The following is a 23,331-nucleotide window of genomic DNA, read 5'->3' on the forward strand; positions in this document are numbered from 1 at the left end:
GAGCTTTTGATCACCCTACCTAGTCTTCCTAGTCACTGAGTTGTGACAAAAGCCTGGTGTAGGCACCCTTAAGGACCATGGGCGTGTTTTTGCTAAGATCTCTGTAGACTGTGAACTCCGAAAACAGCCCCCCCGGCCCCGCTTGTCGCTGCTGCAGAGCTGCGTGTGAACTGCTCCTAGGAAGCCACGTCTCTGGGCGGGGCGGCTCTCGCCGTGGATCCGTGTAAGGAGCGGCTGCATCCTGGAGTTCGGATTCGCCTCCGCTTTTCTGCCAGTGACGCCCTTGGTCTCTGGATGTTCAAGTCTCAGTAATTTTATTCTAGTTTCCGGTGTGTGCTTGAGATTCTTGAGTCAAAGCGTGCTGTAGATGAAAAATACAGCCCACATTTAGACAATGGGAAAGTGTTTTTAAAATAACTTCCGTATAAGTTACTCTAATCGAAGTGCTGCTGCCTGTTTATAAAAAAATACGTGCAAATGCGAACCCGGCCTGGAGAGCGCGCCGGCCACGGGCATCCTGGAGGAGTGGGCTAAAAACGGTGCTGGCTGGGAGGGCCGGCGATCCGCGATCTCCTCCCACCACTGCAGGATCGCGGGGTCTTGGGGCAGCGCCCGGCCAATAGACCACCCTAAGCTGCCGCCACCGCTCCGTGAGGGGCCACTCGCCCCCGAGGTCCTAACCCAGACCCCCAACACGTCCCGCAGCGCCCTGGCCCCTTGGTGGGTGGCCCAGAGCGTCGCGGTCCGGGAAGGGGCGGGGCGGAGCGGGGGCGGCCGAGCTCTCGCGAGGTTTCGCCGGGCGTCAGGCGGCGGCGGCTCGGCGACGGGTGCGGGATGCGCTCGGAAAAGGAGGGGGCTGGAGGCCCCAGGGCGGCCGCTGCCGCGCGGGGCCCGAGCGGGAGAGAGAAGCCGTCGGCCGTAGAGGTGCAGTTCTACCGCGACTCGCCGCAGCGACAGCCGGAGACGCCGCCAACCTCGTCCTCCGGTTGTGGGGGCGGTGCGGGCAAACCTCGCGAGGAGAAGAGGACGGCCCTGAGCAAGGTGGGGACGGGGGCGGGGCGCGCAAACCTCGCGAGGAGAGGACGGTCCTGAGCGGAGGGGGAGGGGCACGGGAGCCGGGAGAGGCGGGGCCCGGGCCCCCAGCGCGGTACGCGGTGGAACCGGGGCGCCAAGTCCCTATCCTGCCGCGGTGGGAACGGCCGCTCGCTTCCCGCAGGTGGTCATTCGCCGCCTGCCGCCGGGCCTCACCAAAGAACAGCTGGAGGAGCAGCTGCACCCCCTGCCCGCTCACGACTACTTCGAGTTCTTCGCCGCCGACCTGAGGTGAGGCCCGCCCCGCGGAGACGCGCGCGAGTGTAGCCGGGGAGGCGGCGGTTAGGGCCCGCCCAGAGGTGGGGGCGGAGGGCGGAGCCGGAGCGCTGCGCGCGGGTCTCGCGGCCCCGCGTACCTCACCCTGATTTTGCCTTTATGGGAGTCGTGGGAGCTTTTTGAATAAATCCATTTCAGTAAAAAGTGTCAGTTCTTTCAGAGAAACTTGTCACCACCAAGCAAACACAGACGCGGTTTACATAAAAAATGCGGGTGATTTCAGGCGGCTAACGCTTAGAAACACGCGTGCCGTTAGAGGACCAGCTTTGCCCGCCCAGCGCCTCCCTGGCCTCCCTGCTCGGACTCGGAGGGGGCGCCGGTGCCACAGCCAGTGCGGTTTTAAATGCCCGCAGGGGCCGGGCGCGTGGCTCACGCCTGCAGTCCCCGCACTTTGGGAGGCCGAGGCGGGCGGATCCTGAGGTCAGGAGATCGAGACCATCCCGGCCAACAGGATGAAACCCCGTCTCTACTAAAAATACAGAAATTAGATGAGCATGGTGGTGTGTTCCTGTAGTCTCAGCTGCGCGGAAGGCTGAGACAGGAGAATCACTTGAACTTGGGAGTCGGAGGTTACAGGTGACCGAAATCGCGCCGCGGCACTCCAGCCTGGGTGACAGAACGAGACTCTGTGTCAAAAAAAAAAAAAAAAAAAAATGTTAAATAAGTGAATAAATAAATACCAGACAGGAGACTCTCTCGGCGCCACGGGTTCCTCTGGAAGTGGGCTCTGGCCTTGCCTTAGGATTTCAGCCTCCGAAGACCGGTTCTGGGCAGTGGAGACGGGACCTGAGTTCTCCCTCTTATTAAAGCAGTTTCAGTTAACATTTGCGTTTCTTTTTGCTAAAGAATATCCAAGTTATTACAATTAACTGAGGTTATTTTATTCGGCACAAAAGTTTTATCTAAAGTAGTTTGTTGTGTCCAGAAAAGGAAAAAGAGACTAAATTAATGGAGTCTGGTATTTTTCACTAACGATTTTCACGGTTGTTTCTTATTTCAGCCTTTATCCTCATCTCTATTCAAGAGCATACATTAATTTTAGGAATCCTGATGACATCCTTCTTTTTAGAGATCGTTTTGATGGATATGTCTTCCTTGACAGCAAAGGTTAGATCATTGGTTTTTCAAAATCTATTATAATCTGTAGGTATGCTAATGAAGTATTACTAGAATTCTCCTGATCTTTTTTTTTCTTTTTCATTTTTTGAGACAGGATCTTGCTCTTTCTCCCAGGGTAAGAGTGCAGTGGCCACAATCATGGCTCACTGCAGCCTCACACTTGGGCTCAAGTGATCCTCCAGCCTCCCAGGTAGCTGGGACCACAGGTGTCCGCCACCATGATTGGCTGATTAAAAAAAAAAATTGTAGAGACTGGAAGGGGGGTCTGACTGTGTTGCCCAGGCAACACAGTGGTCTTGAACTCCTAGCTTAAAGTGACCCTCCCACCTCAGCCTCCCAAAGTGCTGGGATTACAGGCATGTAGCTACAGCAGCTGGCCCATTTGTGCATTTTAATTAAAAAGTTATTCAACTAAAATAAGAGAAATTTCATTATATTACTGTATGTGGAGATATTAAAACTTAAAATTATTTAATTTTATTTAAATCAAAAGAATTCTTGAAATTCTGTGTAACAGCCTATATATGTATTATGTATGTATCATCAGCGAATGAAAGTTTTAATGAGTGAGTTTTCTGCATGAGAGAACTTTATCTTTTTAGGTTCTAAAAGTAAATTACCTGTTTGATAGGAATTTTCTAAAATGTACACTGACTTCTGTCTTCCTAAACAGCACCCTTCATGACTGTACCATTTATGAGAATGTCATCAAGGAGTCACTGCTGTTCAACAGCTTTGCCTGCGGGGACAGTGGTCTTCACCTCTTATTTCAGTAGTTCCCTTCCCACTACTTCTAGCGTTCTGCTTTGATCTTTTCCCTTCTTCTCCTGTCAGGCTGTCTGCCGTTGGGAACCCTAACCCTAACCATCACCCTAACCCTGGCTGTCAAGTCTGTGTGCCTTTCACAGCAAGTTGTTTTCTGCCCTCCCCTCCCCAGCCACCCTCTTCCCTCTCCACCTGTTCCTGACACTGATGAGTGTTTTCTTTTTCTCCACTTAGTGGTAAACACTAGAAAGATTGTTACAGAGTAACCAAGTAATAGCCAAGCTAGTTCCAGTACTAGAAGCAAGTGTGATACTTGAACTGAGCTATCTGACCTTTGTGTTCATTGCTCATTTATTCATACTTTATTCAGCTTCCTTTTTTTATTTTCAAAAAATAGTGGTAAAATATATGTAACATGGTCAGATAGAATGGCTCACTCCTGTAATCCCAGCATTTTGGGAGTGCAAGGTGGGCATATCACCTGAGATCAGGGGTTCAAGACCAGCCTCGGCAACATGGAGAAACCCTGTCTCTACTAAAAATACAAAAATTAGCTGGGCATCATGGTGCATGCCTGTAATCTCAGCTACCGGAGGCTGAAGCACGAGAAACACTTGAACCTGGGAGGCAGAGGTTGCAGTGAGCCGAGATCGTGCTGACTGCGGCATTTTACGTTCCCAGCAGTAGCGAGCAAGGGGCCCAGACAGTTCTCTTAGTTGCCAGTACTACTCTGTTGTCACTGTCATTTGTTTTTCTTTTATACTATCTCAGGTAATGGGTATAAGCAATGTGTTTGTTTTTTAAGTAGAGATAGGGTCTTGCTGTGTTGCCCAGGCTGGTATCAAACTCCTCGGCTCAAGCAATCCTCCCACCTTGGTCTCCCAAAGTGCTGGGTTACAGGTGTGAGCCGCAGCCCTGCTGTTGTTTTTATGGTCTCCGGCCTAAGCCTGTGCTTTTGGTGTCATATGTAGTAACTCATTGCCAGGTTCATTGCCATGGAGCTTTTCCCCTGTGTCTTTTTTCCTTGTGTTTTATGGTTTCATGTCTTATATTTAGGTTTGATCTATTTTGAGGTAATTTTTGTATATGGTATTAGGTATACAACTTCATTTTTCTGGCTGTGGCTATCCAGTTTTTCCAGCACAAGTTGTTGAAAAGACTTCCTTTGGCCAGGCATGGTGGTTCACGCCTGTAATCCCAGCACTTTGTGAGGCCAAGGCGGGCAGATCACCTGAGGTCAGGAGTTCAAGACCAGCCTGGCCAGCATGGTGAGACCCCATCTACTAAAAATACAAAAATTAGCCAGGTGTAGTGGCAGGTGCCTGTAATCCCAGCTACTCAGGAAGCTGAGGTGAATTGCTTGAACCCAGGAAGCTGAGGTTGCAGTGAGCCAAAATCGTGCCATTGCACTCCAGCCTGGGCAACAGAGCGAGACTCCTCCGAAAAATAAAAATAAAATGAAAAGACTTTATTTTCCCCATTGAATGGTCTGGGCAGCCTTTTCAAAAATCAGTTGGCCAGATATTACAAAGGTTTATTTCTGGGCTATTTTATTCCACTGGTGGATGTGTCTGTCTGTATGGCAGTACCACACTCAGCGGAGCATGTCATCTGCCATTGAATGAGTATCCACTGTGTGCTAGGCCTTGTGGGTGGAGCAGTAGGTTGGACATCATCCCTGCGGGTCCAGTGCTCTACAGTCCCCAGATTCTTGACTTTATTCTGGATAGTGCAGGTTAGCACAAAAAAGATCTCCCAGATAAAGGAGTTAGAATTCAGTCACCTAACCATTACTGACATCTAAAAATGATGATGCGGTGGGTTTAGTACCAAGGTAGCAGTGTTCTGTTGATGAGTCAGCAGATAGCAGGTTCTCTTAGTGAACATTTCTCTTTGTGTATTTGTTTTTCCCCCATAGAGCAGCAAAGTCAGTTTCTTATCACTTCTACTCTCTGCTTTTATTGGAAGCAAGTTTCTCCTGTAATATACTGTAAACCCTTTGAAGCCCTCTCTTTTAGCTATTGTGTCTTCTAAGCAAAGTAATTCCCTTGAACTTATGTAACAGATTGATAGTTGAATTAACCTTTTAAAATCAAATGTAAAATGTAACTAAGAAATCGGATTATTTAAAGGTATTCCAACAATAAATTATTTGGGATGGGGCTAGGGAGGTCAGGTTTATTGAGGTGTAAGTTACATACGGTAAAAGTCACACTTTTAAGGTGAACAATTTGATGAATTTTGAACGAATTCAGTTATGTAACCAACACCACAACATGATGAATTGTTTTGTGAAATAAATAATTGTTCTTCCTACTGTGAGTTCATCCTTGTTTAAGTCTGGAGTTTGCCATGCTAAGGTTGCAGGTACTTGGAAATGTAATCAAATTGCAGGGTTTTGTTTTTTTTTTTGAGATGGAGTTTCGCTCTTGTTACCCAGACTGGAGTGCAATGGCACGATCTTGGTTCACCGCAACATCTGCCTTCTGGGTTCAAGCAATTCTCCTGCCTCAGCCTCCCGAGTAGCTGGAACTACAGTCACACACCACCATGCCCAGTTAATTTTTGTATTTTTTTAGTAGAGACGGGGTTTCACCTTGTTGACCAGGATGGTCTCGGTCTCTTGACCTCGTGATCCACCCGTCTCGGCTTCCCAAAGTCCTGGGATTATAGGCGTGACCACCGCGCCTGGCCAGGGTTTTTTATCTTTTATTTTTTTATCTCTTACTGGAAGGATGAATTATAGTTTAAATAGTACTAATACATTGTCATCGTTATACTTACTCTTTTTTTGAGCCCTGTTGCCAGGGTTGGAGTGCAGTGGTATGATCTCAGCTCGCTGCAACTTCCACCTCCCAGGCTCAAGTGACTCTCTTGCCTCAGCCTCCTGAATAGCTGGGATTACAGGCGCCCGCCACTCCCCAGCTATTTTTTTGTTATTTTTAGTAGAGATGGGGTTTCACCATGTTGGCCAGGCTGGTCTTGAACTCCTGACCTCATGATTCACCTGCCTTGGCCTCCCAAAGTGCTGGGATTACAGGCATCAGCCACCGCACCCAGCCTACACTTATTCTTTAAGTAAGCTAGGTCATTATTTTCCAAAATGAATGTTGAATTTCAAAATGGCTTCTGAAATCTGTTTCCTGTTAAAGGCCTAGAATATCCTGCAGTGGTAGAGTTTGCTCCATTCCAGAAGATAGCCAAAAAGAAGCTGAAAAAGAGAGATGCCAAGACTGGAAGCATCGAAGACGGTGAGCCCTTTCCACGTGCTACATTATGAAGCTGCCAAGGTAAGAACACTGAGCAAATTAATTCTCCTGTAGTTGGAAAAGATTGCACTTTTTTCTTTCTGTCTTTTTAATGTATAGATCCAGAATATAAGAAGTTTTTAGAAACCTACTGTGTGGAGGAAGAGAAGACCAGCACCAACCCTGAGATTCTCCTGGGGGAAATGGAGGCGAAGACAAGAGAACTCATTGGTCTGTTTTGCTCATTTCTTCTCTTTTCTTTATTGAGAGATTTACTCGTAGAGAATATACGGTTTCCTTCTTTTTCTTGATTGTGATAACAAGTTGAAACTTGTTACAGGCTCAGCAGAAATGTAGAGTACTTAGCAGTTTTGACAAAAAGATGGCAAAATGGCCACATGGGAAAATATTTCTGAGCATTGTTTGATGGAGAGCACCTGATTTTTTTTAGGTATAATCATTTTAAGTTCTGATGTTTCCAAATGAGCAGTGGAGAAGACACATGAATGGTGTGTGCCTGACAGCTTCATGGAAGGAGTATTGTGTTACAGAGTGGAAGTCAGTGGTCACAGTTTGATGCCTCAGGAGGTGTTTTGCTCATGGCGAGGTCATCTTGCTTCTGTTCCAAACAAATGCCAGGCTCTCTGAGCCAAGCCAAGCCAAGCCAAGCCAAGCCAAGCCAACTCATCTCATGGATAAGCCCAGCCAGAGCACAGTCGGGTTTAAATCCAGCCTTCCACCCGATGCCCACAAGCTGGGATTACAGGGCACATGCCATCGTGCCTGGCTAATTGAGAGAGGGTTTCACCATGTTGGCCAGGCTGGTCTTGAACTCCTGGCCTCAGGCGATCTGCCCACCTCGGCCTCCCAAAGTGCTGGGACTACAGGTGTGAGCTGCTGTGCGCGGCCATAATAAAGCTTTTGATCACTAAAGTAAACAAGATGTGCTGAGGCTGCATGCTGCCTGGGCACTGACTCTGGGCCTCGTCATGGGGCTGAATGATAAACAGGTCACACAAGGCCTCTGCCTGCCATCGGGCACAATAGGTCAGAAGCAGGAGTGGGAGTAGCCCAGCCGGGCACTGCGGTTTGTAATCAGTGCCACTGATATAACCAAATGGCATATGGGAGGGGAAGGTCAGGAGACTCCCTCTGAGATGGTGGTGGAGCTGGAAGTGGGACTGGCTGCAGGAGGGAAAGAGGTTGGGAGATGACTGAGACTGGCTGCGCTGAGTAGTGAGGAAGGACGTGCCAAGGGCGTGGCCGGGGGTTGGCGCTTTTCACTTCAGATGCAGAGTGCAGGCTTGTGGGGCTGGCGTGCATGGGTGAGGGCAGCTTGGTTGGAGGGTGGGGGTGCTGCGCAAGAGGTTTAGATTCATTCCAGGGCAACTGGATGCCACTGGGGGAGTGGCATGGTCTGATTATTGTCCCCATCACTCTGGTGGTGCCACACAGAATAGATTGTGGATGCCAAGAGATGAGCATGTGTTTCGGAGATGGACTGGACAGGACTAACAAATGGATTGGGTGTGGCAGGTTAGGGAACAGGAAAAATTAAGACTCCAAGGTTTGGCTTGAGTAGATGAGCGGATTGTGGCACCATTACACACAAGGGTCGATGCAGGTAGGACAGTATTGGGAGCAAAGTCGAGATTTCGCTTTAGAACTTGTTAAATTTAAGAAGAGCTAGAAAAAGCAAATTAGATGTTAATTACAGGCCTCCCATTTCCTTCTCACTTTGTTTTAAATGTCTCCTTCTATAGGATCGATTACTTTGGGGCTGTTTTGAGACATATCTTTTTAGGTCAGACTTGCTACTCCTGTAGGGGCTGCGGGAGGGTCGGGGTGGTATCCCCCAGAATCTGCTGCACAGCCAGTGCTTCACAAATACTGACTGAATGAATGAATGTGGCTTAGAATCCACTGTCCCTGATGGGAGCGATTAATTCATTCTAGGACTTGGCTGTAAAGCCTTCCTTGTTTCTGTGTTTGCTGTTTCTGCATATTAAAAATGTAACCTTAATCAGACAATTCATGGCAAATTCCCCTTTTCTTAGGTTTTGGCCTCCAGTGGATTCTTCTGAACAGATCTAAGAAGCAAGTGTTAAATGGAATATGAATAAAATCTTACTGGCAAGGACTCTGGAGTTGTTGAGTTAGTCTGGTGCATAGACCTTTAGAGCAGGCTGCCTGGGTTCAGCTCTGAGACTTCTGTTTACTTGTGTTCTGTTGCTTGGTCATGCATATTCTGTCTGATAAATAACATATTTTTATGATGTGTAAAACACTTTCTTACTCAGGTCTCATGTACTTTTCCTGTGATCCCTGTGGGTGATGGAGCAGGCATTTTGTAGGAAGAGGAAGACAGGCAGGTGGAGTCTGGGGTCAGTCTCCCTGTGCATCTGGGTGGTCTCACCCTGCTCCTGGCTGACAAGTCCAGGCCTTCACAGAGCAGAGCAGACCCCTGGTTGATTTGAGAGAATTTGCCCATTACAAAGAGCTGATCATTTTATGTGAGCCAGTGAGTTGTATTCACCTTGAGCCAGAGTTAGTTGTCTGCCCAGGGACCCCTGGGGGGAGTGGGTTCTCTGTGGCCACTGTGACTGCCATGAAATGTGGCATTTGCAGCCGCATCAGCTCTTCCCTACAGCCACCATGCCTGGGGCAGGGCTCCTGGGACAGGTGCCATTTGATCCGTGATGTCAAGGTGTCAGGGATCCTCAGTTCTAAGTGAGGGATCCCCGGCCAGCGTTTCTGCTATGATTCCTGATTCATACCTGTTCCTCAGAATTCCAGAGATGCTATGTCAGTTTACAGGCACATCCAGGGATTCTTCCCAACCCTGTTTAGTCTGAGATCTTACAGACCTGCAGAATAAATCCAGACCATCTTCCCCCTTCCCATCTGTGTCCTTGTGTTGGCAGGACATGGGGCCCCACCCCCTGAGCGAGAGTTCCTCTGAAGCAGTGCCTATGGGGCCTCCAGCCTGCCTGGGCACTCACATCCAGGTCAGATCTGAGCAGTTCCCTAGTAGTTGGCATCATTTCAGAAATCAACAGCACCATGTGGAGTCCTTTTCTAAACTGCAGTCCAGAGTTGTGTCTTATCATTATGATTTTATGGAGTATGTATTATAAGACATTACCAAAATCCATGTTTCTTAAAACCGTCACTTGGAGAACGGAAAACGAGAAAATTCTCAGAGTATGTGATGTATCAAAGTAAATATATGTTAATGACTTAAGGTATCTATGAAAATATCACCTGTGTAGTATTTTAACCCTCCCTTAAGAATCAGGAATTAGATATCTACTACATATAAAATTGTTGATAGTTTCAAATTACTTGATAGTAATGGAATAAAAACTCTCCCCTGGAGACAGTGTGTGGTCATGTTAAATTTAAAAAGTAATAATATTGTTACCCTATTTATTTTAAAGATTAAATTGAAAACAAGTATTTAAAATAAATTGTTCTTTAGGAGTTAAATACTACATTACAATTTTTGTGTTTTAGCTAGAAGAACCACACCTCTTTTGGAATATATTAAAAATAGAAAATTAGAAAAGCAGGTAGGTCTGCCCTTTACCTGATGGACACCCTCCCTGCTGCTGCCATTCTCATCCAGTCAGTCCGTACACACATTCTTCCATGTCTTTAGAGAATTCGGGAAGAGAAGCGAGAAGAACGGAGGAGGAGAGAGTTAGAAAAGAAACGCTTGCGGGAAGAAGAGAAAAGAAGAAGAAGAGAAGAAGAAAGATGCAAAAAAAGGGAGACAGATAAACAGAAGAAAACTGCAGAGAAAGAAGTAAGGATTAAGGTAATTGTGAGGAAATATTTTATTTTCTTTTCCCAGTAGTTCTGCTATAGTTATTATCCTTTTCACACATCTTAGCTCTTTAGAATTTTGAGAACATTTTGAATTAATGTAATACTGTGTTGTTACAAACCCTTTCTTTCTATGTCACAGCAGTGGCTTTCACAGCGCGTCCTGAGCCCTGGGAGTCCTCAGGCTGTTGTTGGGCGCCTGTCCTCCTGGATGTGCACTGAGTACACCCCCACAGGAGCCCCACGCTGGCACACGTCGGGCTGCTGCTGACACTGTCCGTTTTTTTTTTTTTCAACTTTCCAACTTTCCTTTTAGATTGTATCAAGAGCTTAAAGATTGAAAGACAGATGGCTCATGGCTGCTCTGCTATTTTTTTTGTTTGGTTTTTTGGGGACGGTTTGAGACAGGGTCTCTATGTGTCACCCAGGCTGGAGTTTAGTGGTGCAGAATCACAGCTCACTATAGCCTCTCTGTCCCAGGCTCGAGTAATCCTCCTGCCTCAGCCTCTCTTTCCAGGGGTACGCCACCACACCTGAATAGCTAATTTTTAAAAAAAAGTTTGTAAAGATGGGGCTCTCACTGTGTTGCCCAGGCTGTTCATGAACTCTTGGGCTCAAGTGATCGTCCCGCTGCTGGGATTAGAGAGGCGCAGGCCACCACATCCGGCCCTCATGGCTATTTTTAAAGAGAAATACGGCACACAGAACAGCTCAGCTGTTTAATGTTCTTCTGAGGATGGTAAGCAGTGAGCTTATGTGTGGCCACACAGGCCAGGGCTGGGAGGGAGCCCAGCTGCCTATGCAGTCCGGTTGGCCTCCAGAAGCCTTGCAGGGCATGGCAGAGCAGGCCTCTCCAGCTCATCTCCAGCAGCCCTGGCTGCTGTTTTCTCCTGAATGCACCAGCGGATTCTACCTCAGGCCTCTGCACGTTTTTCTCCACGGGGACTTCCCCAGATGTGCCCATGGCTGCTCCTCAGCATCTGGTCTTAGATCTTGGCTCTGCAGTGGACCCTCCTCTTCCCATCTCCCTGTGTCTCTGCTGCTTTACTCTCCCTTTGTATGTGTTCGTAGCCTTTGATGCTACCTGAGATTATCTTGTTCCTTTGTTTCTTTTCTCCTATTTTTGCCACTATTTACAGCATTCCCCCTTGACCACCATTGCCTCAGGTGGAGCATCAGGCCTGACAGCCATTTCCCTAGTGCCTAGCACAGGGTCTTAGACCCTGCTTCCTGCACGCAGCTCCTCAAACCCCGAGAATCTGCAGTAATATGAGTATCTTATATGGCAATGAGAGGACTGGCAGCTTCAGAATGGGGAGTAGTTGCCAGAAAGACCAATGCAGGACTAGAGGGTTGGGACTCTTTCAGTCCCAACCTAGCTTCCAAGAGGACAGAGGGCCTAGAGAGAGGTAATCACCAGTGGTCGATGACTTAATCAAACCCGTGTCGTGAAACCTTAAAAATGCCTAAAGATGAGGCTTCTGGGTTGGTGAGCACATCAAGGTACTGGGAGGGTTACGCATGGAAGCTCCAAGGACCACCACACCATACCCCATGCCCACCTTGTGCATGTCTTCCATTTGGCTGTTCTAGGTTGTATCCTTTATGATAAGCCAATAATCGAGAGTATAGTGCCTTTCTGAGTTCTGTGAGCCATTCCAGCAACTTAACAAATCTGAGGAGAGGCCATCAGGAACTCCTGAATTTACTGCTGGTTGGTCAGAAGTACCGGTGACACACTGGGACTTGGAACTGTCATCTGAAAGGAAGGGCAGTCTTGTGGGACTGAGCCCTTGCCTTATGGGGTCTGGTGCTAACTCCAGGTCAGTGGTCTCAGAGTTGAGTTGAATGTGGAGCATGCACCTGATGTTGGAGATGTGGTATTGAAAAGGATATGCAGTATCAGAAATGTTGTGAGAACAGTTCCTAGGCACACAGAACATTTGTTGAATGGGTAGATGGAGATTGTTGCACTTCCCTATGGCTTGCATTTATTACAAACGTATTAATGCCACTGTTGTTTTAAAAGATGGATAGGGCTGGGCACAGTGGCTCGCACCTGTAATCCCAGCACTTTGGGAGGCCAAGGCAGGCATATCACGAGGTCAAGAGATCGAGACCATCCTGGCCAACATGGTGAAACCCCATCTCTACTAAAAATACAAAAATTAGCTAGGTATGGTGGTGCGTGCCTACTTGGGAGGCTAAGACAGGAGAATGGCTTGAACCCTGGGGGCGGAGATTGCAGTGAGCCAAGATTGCGCATTGCACTCCAGTCTGATGACAGAGCGAGACTCCCTCCCAAAAAAAAAAAAAAAAAAAAAAGGATGGACAGTTACTAGGAAGGAAATGTTTAAGTTCCCAGATTCCACATAGGCAGAATAAGAGGATGTTCACAGCTGACACAGGGCCCACACTTGATGAGAAGCAGTTTCCATGTTGCCTTTTGTTCCCAAGTGAATGCATGTAATTGAATGTGTCTGTGTATGGTCTTGCTGTGCTGCAGTTTAAAGTATGTCTACTTTATGAGTGAGAACACAATTCTTAGTTCACCTTCCATTTCTGTTCTACAAATACTCTATGTGCTGCTTCCATTTCTTTTTTTTTTTCTCTTTCTTTTCCCAAGTTACCTGAGGTGCTTTAGGTTCAAAATTCTTCAGAGAGCAGGGAGAAAGGCCCAGGGGCAGACAGGGCAGATGAAATATGTCATGGCAACTCGCTCATTAACTCTGTTTCAAGAAAGAGAATATTCAGTGTTTTGAAAGCTATAAACTATTCTAAAAATCATCAATAGGAAGCAACCTTTAAAAAACTTTTTTTTTTTCTTATCACAAAAGTAATACTTGTCTATTTTAGAAAAACTAGACCATGTAGATGAAAGGAAATAAAGTCATATAAGTTCTGCCATCTAGCAATGATCACTATTGTCCTGGCTCAGCAGCTCACGCCTGTAATCCCAGCACTGTGGGAGGCTGAGGCAGGTGGGTCACCTGAGGTCAGGAGTTTGAGACCAGCCTGGCCAACATGGGGAAATCCCATCTCTACTAAAACTACAAAAATTAGCCAGGTGTGCTGGCATGCACCTGTAGTCCTGGCTACTCAGGAGGCTGAGGCTGAGGCAGGAGAATCGCTTGAACCCAGGAGGTGGAGGTTGCAGTGAGTTGAGATCGTGCCATTGCACTCCAGCCTGGGTGACAGAGCAAGACTCCATCTCAAAAAAAAAAAAAAAGAAATTAAGAATCACTGTTAACAGAGTGCTGCAGAGCCCTTTAGACAGTGTTGTGTGTGTTTTAACATAAATTAAAGTGGGAGTGTGGTGCATTTTCTGGTTTTTAGCCTGTTTTTCATCATGTGAACACCTTTTCATCATATTAACTATCCTACATTATTTTTTGTGACTACAAAATATTTCATTCACTGCATGTTCCACCAAGTGTTCAACCAAAAACCTCATTTTTGGACATTCTGCTTTCATTATTTTGCTGTGCAGACATTTGGCTTCATTATTGGGGTCTATTTGTAATTATTTAACAGCTTCTTTTAGAATGTACTCTTGAGGTGATATTTTACTAACATTATAATTTCTCAGCTTCTTAAGAAACCAGAAAAGGGAGAGGAACCAACCACAGAGAATCCAAAAGAAAGAGGAGAGGAGATTGATCCTGGAGGTGGCAAGCAGGAATCCTGCACCCCCGGCACAGTCATAAAAGTCAGGCCCGCGGAAGGCTCGCTGGAGGAGCCCCAGGAGATGTGAGCATGCTTTCATTGTTAGGACCGCGTCAGCTCCCAGTCATGGCAACATAGGCTTTGTCAATACGAGTGTGCCTATCCTATTTCACATTATTGTTAGAACCCAAGACTTTCCAGGGTGTGCAAGTGCACATCAGCCTTCATTTCCCATCAGCATGCCAGGAACTTAGTGGACTCATCTCGTCTGTAGTCTGTCTTCAGATCAGGGAAGTTCTTCCTGTTGTTTGCTGTTGCTCCGTGTCCTCTTCCTTTTTCTCCTGAGCTGCCTCCTGGATTCCTGCGGTTGCATGTCAGGTCTTCAGGATCTGTCTTCCCAGTCTTTGTGGGTATTTTTTTTTTTTTTTTTCTCTGTGTTTTGTGATACCTTGCCCTTTGCTCTTTTTTTAATCTCTCCTGCAATTTATCTACAGAATTGTGTAACCCCATCTTTTAGAGCTGGCAGATCTTTTGTGATAGAGAAACAGAATTTTAAGCGCTGTGATCCTTTGGTTGAAGCTCCCACTGGCACCTCTAGCTGTGGAACTTGACCAGCAGCTTTGTCTGTGCATTGTGGGTCCTCCCTTTTTCTTTTCCTTTGTCCCTTATGACATGCAGCTCTGTGGAGGTATGTCCCTTATGACATGGAGGCCATCTGTGAAATGGGCAGACACAGCAGCATCTGCCTGGTTGGCCAGAGAGACCAGCCAGATGCCAGTTGGGAGGGATCCTGTCCCTCTTGCTCCGGGCCCCACCATCCTCAGGGCCCCATGCAGTTGGGCTTACCTTCCCCTCCAGGACCCCTGCCCACTCACCGCATCTCAACACCCACAGTCTCCTGGTACCCAGGGCCACTTGGCTCGCAGGGGATGGTGGACGTGGAATTTAGTCAGGAAGCCTAATGGGATTAGGCTGCCAGCTTCCCAAAGTCACAGTAATTGGGGTGATTTCTCACTGCCTTTCTTTCAGAGTTGTTGATAAAGTACTTTTTTTTTCTTCTTGGGGGTTTTGGTTTACTGCTTTGTTTGTAAAATTTATATATGATTACAAATCCATGATTGTGAAGCACCGTGATTACGTTACGTGTGTTACTGTGACACTCGATGATACAGCAGTGCCTACTGCCACGTGCCTGGTGTGAATTCATACTTGGTTACAGAACCTTATAGTCCCCACCAGCCCTGCCAAATGAGCTAAACAGCCATTTAGTTATTTACTATTCACTTAATATTTCAGTAAATGCATAAATATTATTAATTAGCCATTATTAAATGTCAGTTAATTTGACTGTGCTTGAAGCAGAAAGTAAGCTGTCAGTATTCAGGCTGCACGTCATGGTGGATGTGCACCTGGGCTCCCAGGACAGCCGCCAGACCACTTTAGTCTCAATCACTTTATCTGTAAAAAAGAAGATTTATTTTATTTTAGTTTTAGTTTTTTTGAGTCTCGCTCTGTCACCCAGGCTGGATTACAGTGGCATGATCTCAGCTCACTGCAGCCTCCACCTCCCAGGTTCAACCAGTTCTCCTGCTTCAGCCTCCCGAGTAGCTGGGATTACGGGCACCCACTACCACACCTGGCTAATTTTTGTATTTTCAGTAGAGATGGGATTTCACTGTGTTGGCCAGGCTGGTCTCCAACTCCTGACCTCAGGTAGTCCACCTGCCTTGGCCTCCTGAAGTGCTGGGATTGCAGGCATGAGTCACCATGCCTGGCCAAAAGAAGATATTTGCTTTGGAGGGTTTTGAGAATTAGAAAATATGTATAAAAAGTACCTTAGCCTAAGTCTTACTGCCTAACTGTCACTCAAGTGAAGTTGCAAATTTTACTGCTATTTCTTCCTCTTTGTGGTGGTTTTTATGAATGCCTGTCATGTGCCCATCGCAGCGCAGTGCTGAGCATGTCGCACGGTCCCTGGCCGCTGGGAGTCTGTCGTCTAGAAAGGAGGGTGGGCAGCCGACTGGCATTACTGCAGTTGCTGATCATTTGTGTTGAACATAGGTCACGCAGTGGCAGTGACAAAGAGCACAGGGATGTGGAGAGATCTCAAGAAAAAGAACTTGAAGCACAAAGACCCCATGTGGATGATGGCAGAAGGCACAGAGCTTACCACGAGCCTGACCGGCTTTCCAGCAGGAGTGAAGATGAGCAGAGGTGGGGGAAAGGACCTGGGAAGAAGGGGAGCCAGGACAGTGTGGCCCCAGGGGGGGCCGTGGAGAGACTCGGAAGAGCACAGAGGTGTGATGACAGTCCGGCACCCAGAAAGGAGCGACTGGCAAACAAGGTTTTTATCAAACCCAGAAAGAAAAATCTGTCTGGCTGTCTTAGATCCAGGTTGCATGCTGACCATGTCATTTGGCCTTATGTCGTCTTGTGGAGCGTAGTGCTTTTACAAGAGTAGTTGTTCCTGAAAGTCAGATCGTAGAGGAGACTAGTCATCATCTTTTCTCAGAGAATCAAATTATTTTTGAGCAGGAAAAAGATTTTATTTAGTATAAAACTAGCACATTTATATGATTTGCTTGAGAATAAGATTAAGGATTATGACCTTTTCCCTTGGAAGGATGGTTGTAATGGTATTTCATGGAGCTGTCTTCCACATTATTAACAACATTCTCATTAGTGAATAATCCCGTGGCTCAAAAACACCTGTAAGTTAGTTCTGCACAGACAGTGAGCACAGGACTGTGGTTACCCCCTTAGCCAAACAAACAGCTTTTTTTTTCAGAAGCTTGAAGCTAATTTTTGTTCAGATTGCATTTTCCCAGCACAGCGCTGTAGACGGTATCATCTTCCTGACAGCACCAGGCCCCACCTCAGCCTCCCAGCGAACTGAGGGCTGCCTAGGGCTGCAGTTCCCACTCACCTCCCTCCCTCCCTCCCCGTAACCCTGGTGCCACTGTCGGTTCTGTGTCTCTGAATTTGTCACTTCAGGAATGCTTGATAAATGGAAACACATACTATGTGAGCTTTAAGAGTGGCTTTTTTCACTCAGCCTAATTCCTTTCGGATCTTTTCAGGTTGTCATATGTATGAACAATGTTCACTTTTAAAATGTTTCAGTGAAGTAGAGTCTGAAAGCCAGAGTGGAGCCTTCTTGTCTTCACCCTTGAATGATCACCTCTAGAATATTTACAGTTTTCTAGGGTTGCCTAGACCTCTAGCAGCACAAAGTACAGCCATGGGTCCTTTTGATGGGGACTTGCTCACAGGAGCCCTCGGTCTTCAGTTGCCTTTTCGCAGTGGTGAATGGTCTGCTATCCCCCTGACCTGAGGTGGGGGAGCATTCGCTCCTCTGTTGAGCCTGTGGTGGGAATGAGGCACTGTGTGCAGGAGCTGCTTTCCTGGGAGCCTAGCATTTGTCATGTACTTCTAAGGTCAGGCTCTATGCTCCATCTGTGTACACAGGCACTGCCCTGGTAAGAAGTAGAGCTGTGCACGCTGGCTCCAGGCAGCCTGTCTCTGCCCCACAGGAGGATTCAGGTCCAGGGGCCTGCTGAACCTGTTTGCACACCCCCCATTGGTCAGGTTCATATCAAGGAAAAGAAATTAAGTTAACCCCCTTGGCAGTAACCTGATGGGGGCTTCCACACACAGTCCAGGAGGAGGTAAAGGTGAGCTGGTGAATCCCAGAGGAGCACGTGAGATGTACCCACATGGTCATCTTTGCAGCCCACACTTGGGCTCTTGGCGGCCATTGGAGGCTAAGGCTGCAGCTCTGCAGGGAGAATAGGCAGTGAGCGGGAGGCACATGGAGTGGGAGGCTACAGGCCTCTGCAAATGAGCCGCCTTCCTCCCTTCCGCCGCTTCAGTGCTGGAGCAGGGCTGGTGGCCTTCCCTGGCTGTTGCTGTCCTCAGGCACTGAACAGCTGCCCTTCATGGATTTTATGGGTCATTTTTATTACTTCGCCTCCAGGAGTTTGATAAAATTATGGAGTGGCGTTTTCTAAAAAGGGGCAGTTTAGTTTCCCTGCTGGTAGATGCTGGGCAGGGATAAGCCCGTGAAAATTGCTTATTACTCAGTTAATAACTGTTTCAGTTTGCAGATCTGAAACCATCTCTGAGGGTCCACATCTCATTTTGTTTCAGGCTTAGGGACTGAGGTGGACATGTTTTGAGTTTTCACCTCTCAAACTCAGAGGGGGGTGCCATGATTGTACTGTTCCCATAGATTACATGTTCTTGGTTTGAGCAGTAAGATTTGCCTAGATAACCAATGTTTACGAGGCTTTTAAAATTGCCTTTTAGAATACCTGGTTTCTGAGATAGTGCTGTGAAAAGGGTTGATTTTTAGCTACCTGTTGATTATCTTTTTTCTTTTCTTTTTGATAAGGAGTGTTGCTCTTTCGCCTGGCTGGAGTGCAGTGGCACAATCTTAGCACACTGCAACCTCCACCTTCCGGTTTCAAGGGATTCTTCTGCCTCTGCCTCTCAAGTAGCTGGGATTATAGGCGCTCACCACCACACCCAGCTGATTTTTTTCTTTGTTTTTGTTTTGTTTTGTTTTTGAGAAAGAGTCTTGCTCTGACGCCAGGCTGGAGTGCAGTGGCGCGATCTCAGCTCACTGCAACCTCCGCCTCCCAAGTTCAAGCAATTCTCCTGCCTCAGCCTCCTGAGTAGCTGGGATTACAGGTGCCCACCACTACACCCAGTTAATTTTTTGTATTTTTTAGTAGAGACGGGGTTTTATCCTGTTGGCCAGGCTGGTCTTAAACTCCTGACCTCGTGATTTGCCTGCTTTGGCCTCCCAAAGTGCTGGGATTGCAGGTGTGAGTCACTATGCCTGGCCTAATTTTTGTATTTTTAGTAGAGATGGGGTTTCATCATGTTGGCCAGGCTGGTCTCAAACTCCTGACCTCAGGTGATCTGCCCACCTTGGCCTCCCAAAGTGCTTGGGTTATAGAGGCATGAGCCACCACATCTGGCCTGGTTGATTGTCTTTGGACAATTAATATCAGCAAGCTCTAGAAATGCAGGGAGAGGCCGGGCGTGGTGGCTCCCGCCTGTGATCCCAGCACTTTGGGAGGCCAAGGCAGGCGGATCACCTGAGGTCAGGAGTTCAAGACCAGCCTGACCAACATGGAGAATCCCGTCTCTACTAAAAATACAAAATTAGCCAGGTGTGGTGGAGCATGCCTGTAATCCCAGCTACTCAGGAGGCTGAGGCAGGAGAATTGCTTGAATCCGGGAGGTGGAGGTTGCAGGGAGCCGAAATCATGCCATTGCACTGCAGCCTGGGCAACAAGAGCGAAACTCCATCTCAAAAAAAAAAAAAAAGAAATGCAAGGAGATACTGATGTTTTCTGCGTTGCTGGTCCTTGGAAGAGTAACGTGCCCTCTTATCCTGGCAGGACCGGCCCACCTTGCAGCTGTATGATCCAGGAGCTCGCTTCCGAGCTCGAGAGTGTGGTGGAATCGGGAGGAACTGCAAGGCAGAAGCTTCGGGGACTGGTCCTGAGAAGAGGGAAGAGGCAGAGTGAGTCACAGTATGCACCTGGCCTCCATGAACGAGTGAAGGCATCCCAGAAACGTGTACATGACTCCAAGTGTTGCCGGAAGGGAGCACTTACTCCTTACCAGGAAACTGGAAGCTGAAAATAAAGAGGGTGACGTAGAAACACACAGAAGCCATTCTAAAGAAAGTAGTGATCTTGTCTTAAATTGAGCAGAATTCTCGTGGATTTTACCATTTTTGGTATAAACTAGTATTTGGTGTTCAGCCAAATCACAAATGATTTTCATTGGACAGTAGAAAAGTATGTGTAAAATAGGGGAGAAAATTAGTATTGAATCAGTATGAGCCCTGAAGCAGGGTCAGTGCCGTGAGAACAACGTCCACTTTGGGTTTCGTGTGTTTGTAAGCAGAGGAGCTGTCAGCCTCATGGTGCTTCCCGCTGGCTTCTGAGCCGTGGTGTCGAGGAAAGAGCAGTTCTTGTTTGTTTGTTTGTTTTGAGACGGAGTTTCGTTCTTGTTACCCAGGCTGGAGTGCAATGGCATGATCTTGGCTCACCGCAACCTCCGCCTCCTGGGTTCAGGCAATTCTCCTGTCTTAGCCTCCTAGGTAGCTGGGATTACAGGCATGCGCCACCGTGCCCAGCTAATTTTTGTATTTTTAGTAGAGACGGGGTTTCACCATGTTGACCAGGATGGTCTCGATCTCTTGACCTCGTGATCCACCCACCTCGGCCTCCCAAACTGCTGGGATTATAGGCATGAGCCACTGCGCCCAGCCAACAGTTCTTGTTTGTTACAACCTTTGTGAGTCAGCCACACCTGTGCTGTGTTTTAGTCCTTCTGGTAGGAATATATATCAGACTTCACATTGTATAAAACCCAACAGCTTCACCTATTGCTATTTCAACAGTTTTGCCACTGGCTGGATGAACGTGGTTTCACAGTCTTGGATGGACACATTTGTGGTTTGTAACCATTATGGTTTAAACCATGGTTTAAGGATTTGCCCAAATAACAGAAATTTTGTTCGGGAGGGATAAAGTGGGTACAGCACATAGATGAATGTTAGATACTTTATTTGTAAATAACTTAAAATAGCTTTCTGAAGCTATGCATCCTATAGTTTCTTCCTTTCAGTGAAGTTGTTAAATGTTAATGTATTTTTCGCACTATGATTTTAACCATTTATTAAATAATTTTTTTAAAGAAGTATTGGAATATTCTTTGAATCTGTGTGAGCTGTGTAAGGGAAATTCTGATTTGTTAGTTCAAACACCTGACAGCATAATCATACAGATCTTCTCTTTTCTTGGTTTGGATGACACTGGGCAGATGTCAAAACATGCAAAAAGTTCCAAAAGGTAAGGCCTTAAAATATTTTACCGGTAAATATTGTACGGACTTTGGCCACACCTGGCTAATTTTTCTTTAACTAACACCTTCTGCATCTGCCCTAAATATCAGAGCAAGAGAGAAAGACAAAACACTAGGTTAGGACAAGCAAACTCACACACGCAAAATAAAACATCAGAAGACAACACGATTTGGAAGAGCCACCCAGAGGGAGACAGTGTCAGCACCACCCGTGTCACACACACAGGCTGTGCTTTGTCTGTTGGTTCTACTTGACAATCAAAGGGGGACCGGTAGTTTCTTTGATCAGCGGCAGGTGGATTTCCATACTAGGACGAATGAGGACTCAGATGTCACCTTCCATTTTCAAGTGTACTTTGGCCGTTGTGTAGTCATGAACAGCCGTGAGAATGGGGCTCAGTCGTGAAGCCTGAGGTGAAATCTGAAAATGCCCTTTCAGGATGGCAAAGAATTTGACCTGGGTATCTTGGTGCTGGACAGTAAGTAACAGGTAATGGTCCATGGCCAGTTGCAGCTTTGACCATCAAAACCTGCCTGAGTCTGTGAAGATGGTGCAAGTGTGGACCAAAATGAGTGCCTGCAGTTGAGGGTGATAACCAGATTCCCTGTTGACAAGGAATCCCTGTTCCTGTGTGACTGTGGGATTCCCAGGGCTAGCTAACAGCATAATTCCTCCTGCTCTTTAAAGCTTCAACAAACTTTAAAAAAAAAAAAAAAAACTATTTTAAAATCACATATGCCCATGCTTCTTCACAAAGGGAATATCTTATCTGTAAAATAAAGCCATATTCCCACTGGAAAGTCGGTGATCATTAAGAATTTCTAGATTGCTTAAATAACAGTATCTTGCATATATGAAGTTCTTTTCTCTTTGTTTTCTTTTTTTGAGGCAGAGTCTCACACTGCCACCTCGGCTGGTGTTCGGTGGCACAGTGAAGTGCAGAATCCTCCCGGATGCAAGCAATTCTCCTGCCTCAGCCTCTGGAGTAGCTGGGATTACAGGCACCCACCACCACACCCAGCTATTTTTGTATTTTTAGTAGAGTCGGGGTTTCACCATGTTGGCCAGGCTCATCTTGAACTGTTGACCTCAGGTGATCTGCCCATCTCGGCCTCCCAAAGTGCTGGGATTATAAGTGTGAGACATCGCACCTAGCCCGTTTTTAATTTTATTAATATAATTACTGAGAAATCTTGTTCACATAGTAAAAAGGAACAGAGGAGTTTTGTTATATTAATACCACTTAATTCTTTAAATTTCTTTCTGGCTGGGCTCAATACCTCATGCCTGTAATCCCAACACTGGGTGGCCACCTCAGCCACCCAAAGTGTTGGGATTACAGGCATGAGCCATTTGAGGTCAGGAGTTCAAAACCAGCCTGACCAACATCTCTACTAAAAATACAAAAAAATTAGGCTTGGTGGCACAGGCCTATAATCAGAGCTACTGGGAAGGCTGAGGCAGGAGAATCACTTAGACCTGGGAGATGGGGCTTGCAATGAGCCGAGATTGTGCCACTGCCCTCTCGCCTGGACGACATAGTGAGACTGTCTCAGAAAGAAAAACAACTTTCTTTCAAGTTATATTGCAAAATGTTCATAGTTATCTATGATCAGTATTTTAATGGTCTACCATCTCATAATTCTTTCAATTTCATTGAAAGCTAAGGATTGGGAACCATTTAAAAAGATTTATTCAGTCACTAAAGTCATCCCAGTTTCTCTATTTCTGAGGACTTATCAGCTAACTATTTCAGCAATTAATTACACCTATTGCTTTTCTACTCTTGGAGAGAAACAGCTTAATCTGACATACTCAGAAAGGTTTGGGGAGAGAAACAAAGCAGTGATGTCAGCACATTCTTGTCAGTGCAATTTTTTTTGTTAATTTTTTTTGAGACGGGGTATTGCTCTGTTGTTGTCAGGCTGGAGTGCCGTGGCACAGTCTCGGCTCACTGCAACCTCTAACTCCCTGGCTCAAGTGATTCTCCTGCCTCAGCCTCCCAAGTAGCTGGGATTACAGGCACGTGCCACCATGCCTGGCTAATTTTTGTATTTTTAGTACAGACAGGGTTTCACCATGTTGACCAGGATGGTCTTGATCTCCTGACCTCATGATCCACCCGCCTCGGCCTCCCGAAGTGCTGGGATTACAGGCATGTCAGTGCAATATTTATAGTGTTCAATGCGTGTTTGCCAGAGCCTTGGATTGTGGATTTAATTCATCCAATTTCTGGAAAATGCACTAAAGTCAAGATTAAAATTATATAGAGCAAATAGTTTGTTTCTCATTACCTAATATAAATAATGCAATATAATGTTTAGCTAAATGTGTGAGTTATTGGTGAAGCTAGCAGTGTGATAATGGGAGTTCTAGTACTTCAGTAAATATGTGTTTGTATATGATAACTTTAGCATAGGGCTTTTAGGGATAATTAAAAGGTTGATT

The 23,331-nt window shown here is 46.6% G+C and overlaps 1 protein-coding gene across 12 annotated transcripts; it reads left to right on the plus strand.

The window, feature by feature from the left end:
• The first annotated feature begins 804 nt into the window (after positions 1-804).
• Positions 805-20,714, plus strand: UPF3A (UPF3A regulator of nonsense mediated mRNA decay). 12 transcript variants are annotated; one of them, XM_078338290.1, is made up of 10 exons: positions 805-1,041; positions 1,217-1,323; positions 2,369-2,475; positions 6,405-6,542; positions 6,621-6,731; positions 10,017-10,072; positions 10,162-10,320; positions 13,918-14,078; positions 16,056-16,338; positions 19,406-20,714. In XM_078338290.1, the coding sequence occupies exons 5-10, from the start codon at positions 6,704-6,706 to the stop codon at positions 19,532-19,534; spliced, it is 816 nt and encodes a 271-aa protein (XP_078194416.1). In that variant the 5' UTR covers positions 805-1,041; positions 1,217-1,323; positions 2,369-2,475; positions 6,405-6,542; positions 6,621-6,703; the 3' UTR covers positions 19,535-20,714. The 12 variants fall into 12 exon arrangements, 9 of the variants coding, with proteins under 9 accessions (XP_078194416.1, XP_002742608.4, XP_054108062.2 ...); XM_002742562.6 differs by having other exon boundaries at positions 6,405-6,503; XM_054252087.2 differs by having other exon boundaries at positions 6,405-6,503; positions 10,162-10,308.
• Positions 20,715-23,331: the final 2,617 nt, after the last annotated feature.

Source organism: Callithrix jacchus, chromosome 1 (genome assembly GCF_049354715.1).
Source record: "Callithrix jacchus isolate 240 chromosome 1, calJac240_pri, whole genome shotgun sequence".
Lineage (NCBI taxonomy): Eukaryota > Metazoa > Chordata > Mammalia > Primates > Cebidae > Callithrix > Callithrix jacchus.

Bases quoted from the DNA above. Each gene is read 5' to 3' on its own strand.
- UPF3A (XM_002742562.6), top strand. From the start codon at position 835: ATGCGCTCGGAAAAGGAGGGGGCTGGAGGCCCCAGGGCGGCCGCTGCC. The intron at 6,504-6,620 runs GTGAGCCCTTTC...TTTAATGTATAG, and splicing joins GACTGGAAGCATCGAAGACG to ATCCAGAATATAAGAAGTTT. The intron at 16,339-19,405 runs GTTTTTATCAAA...TTATCCTGGCAG, and splicing joins AGGAGCGACTGGCAAACAAG to GACCGGCCCACCTTGCAGCT.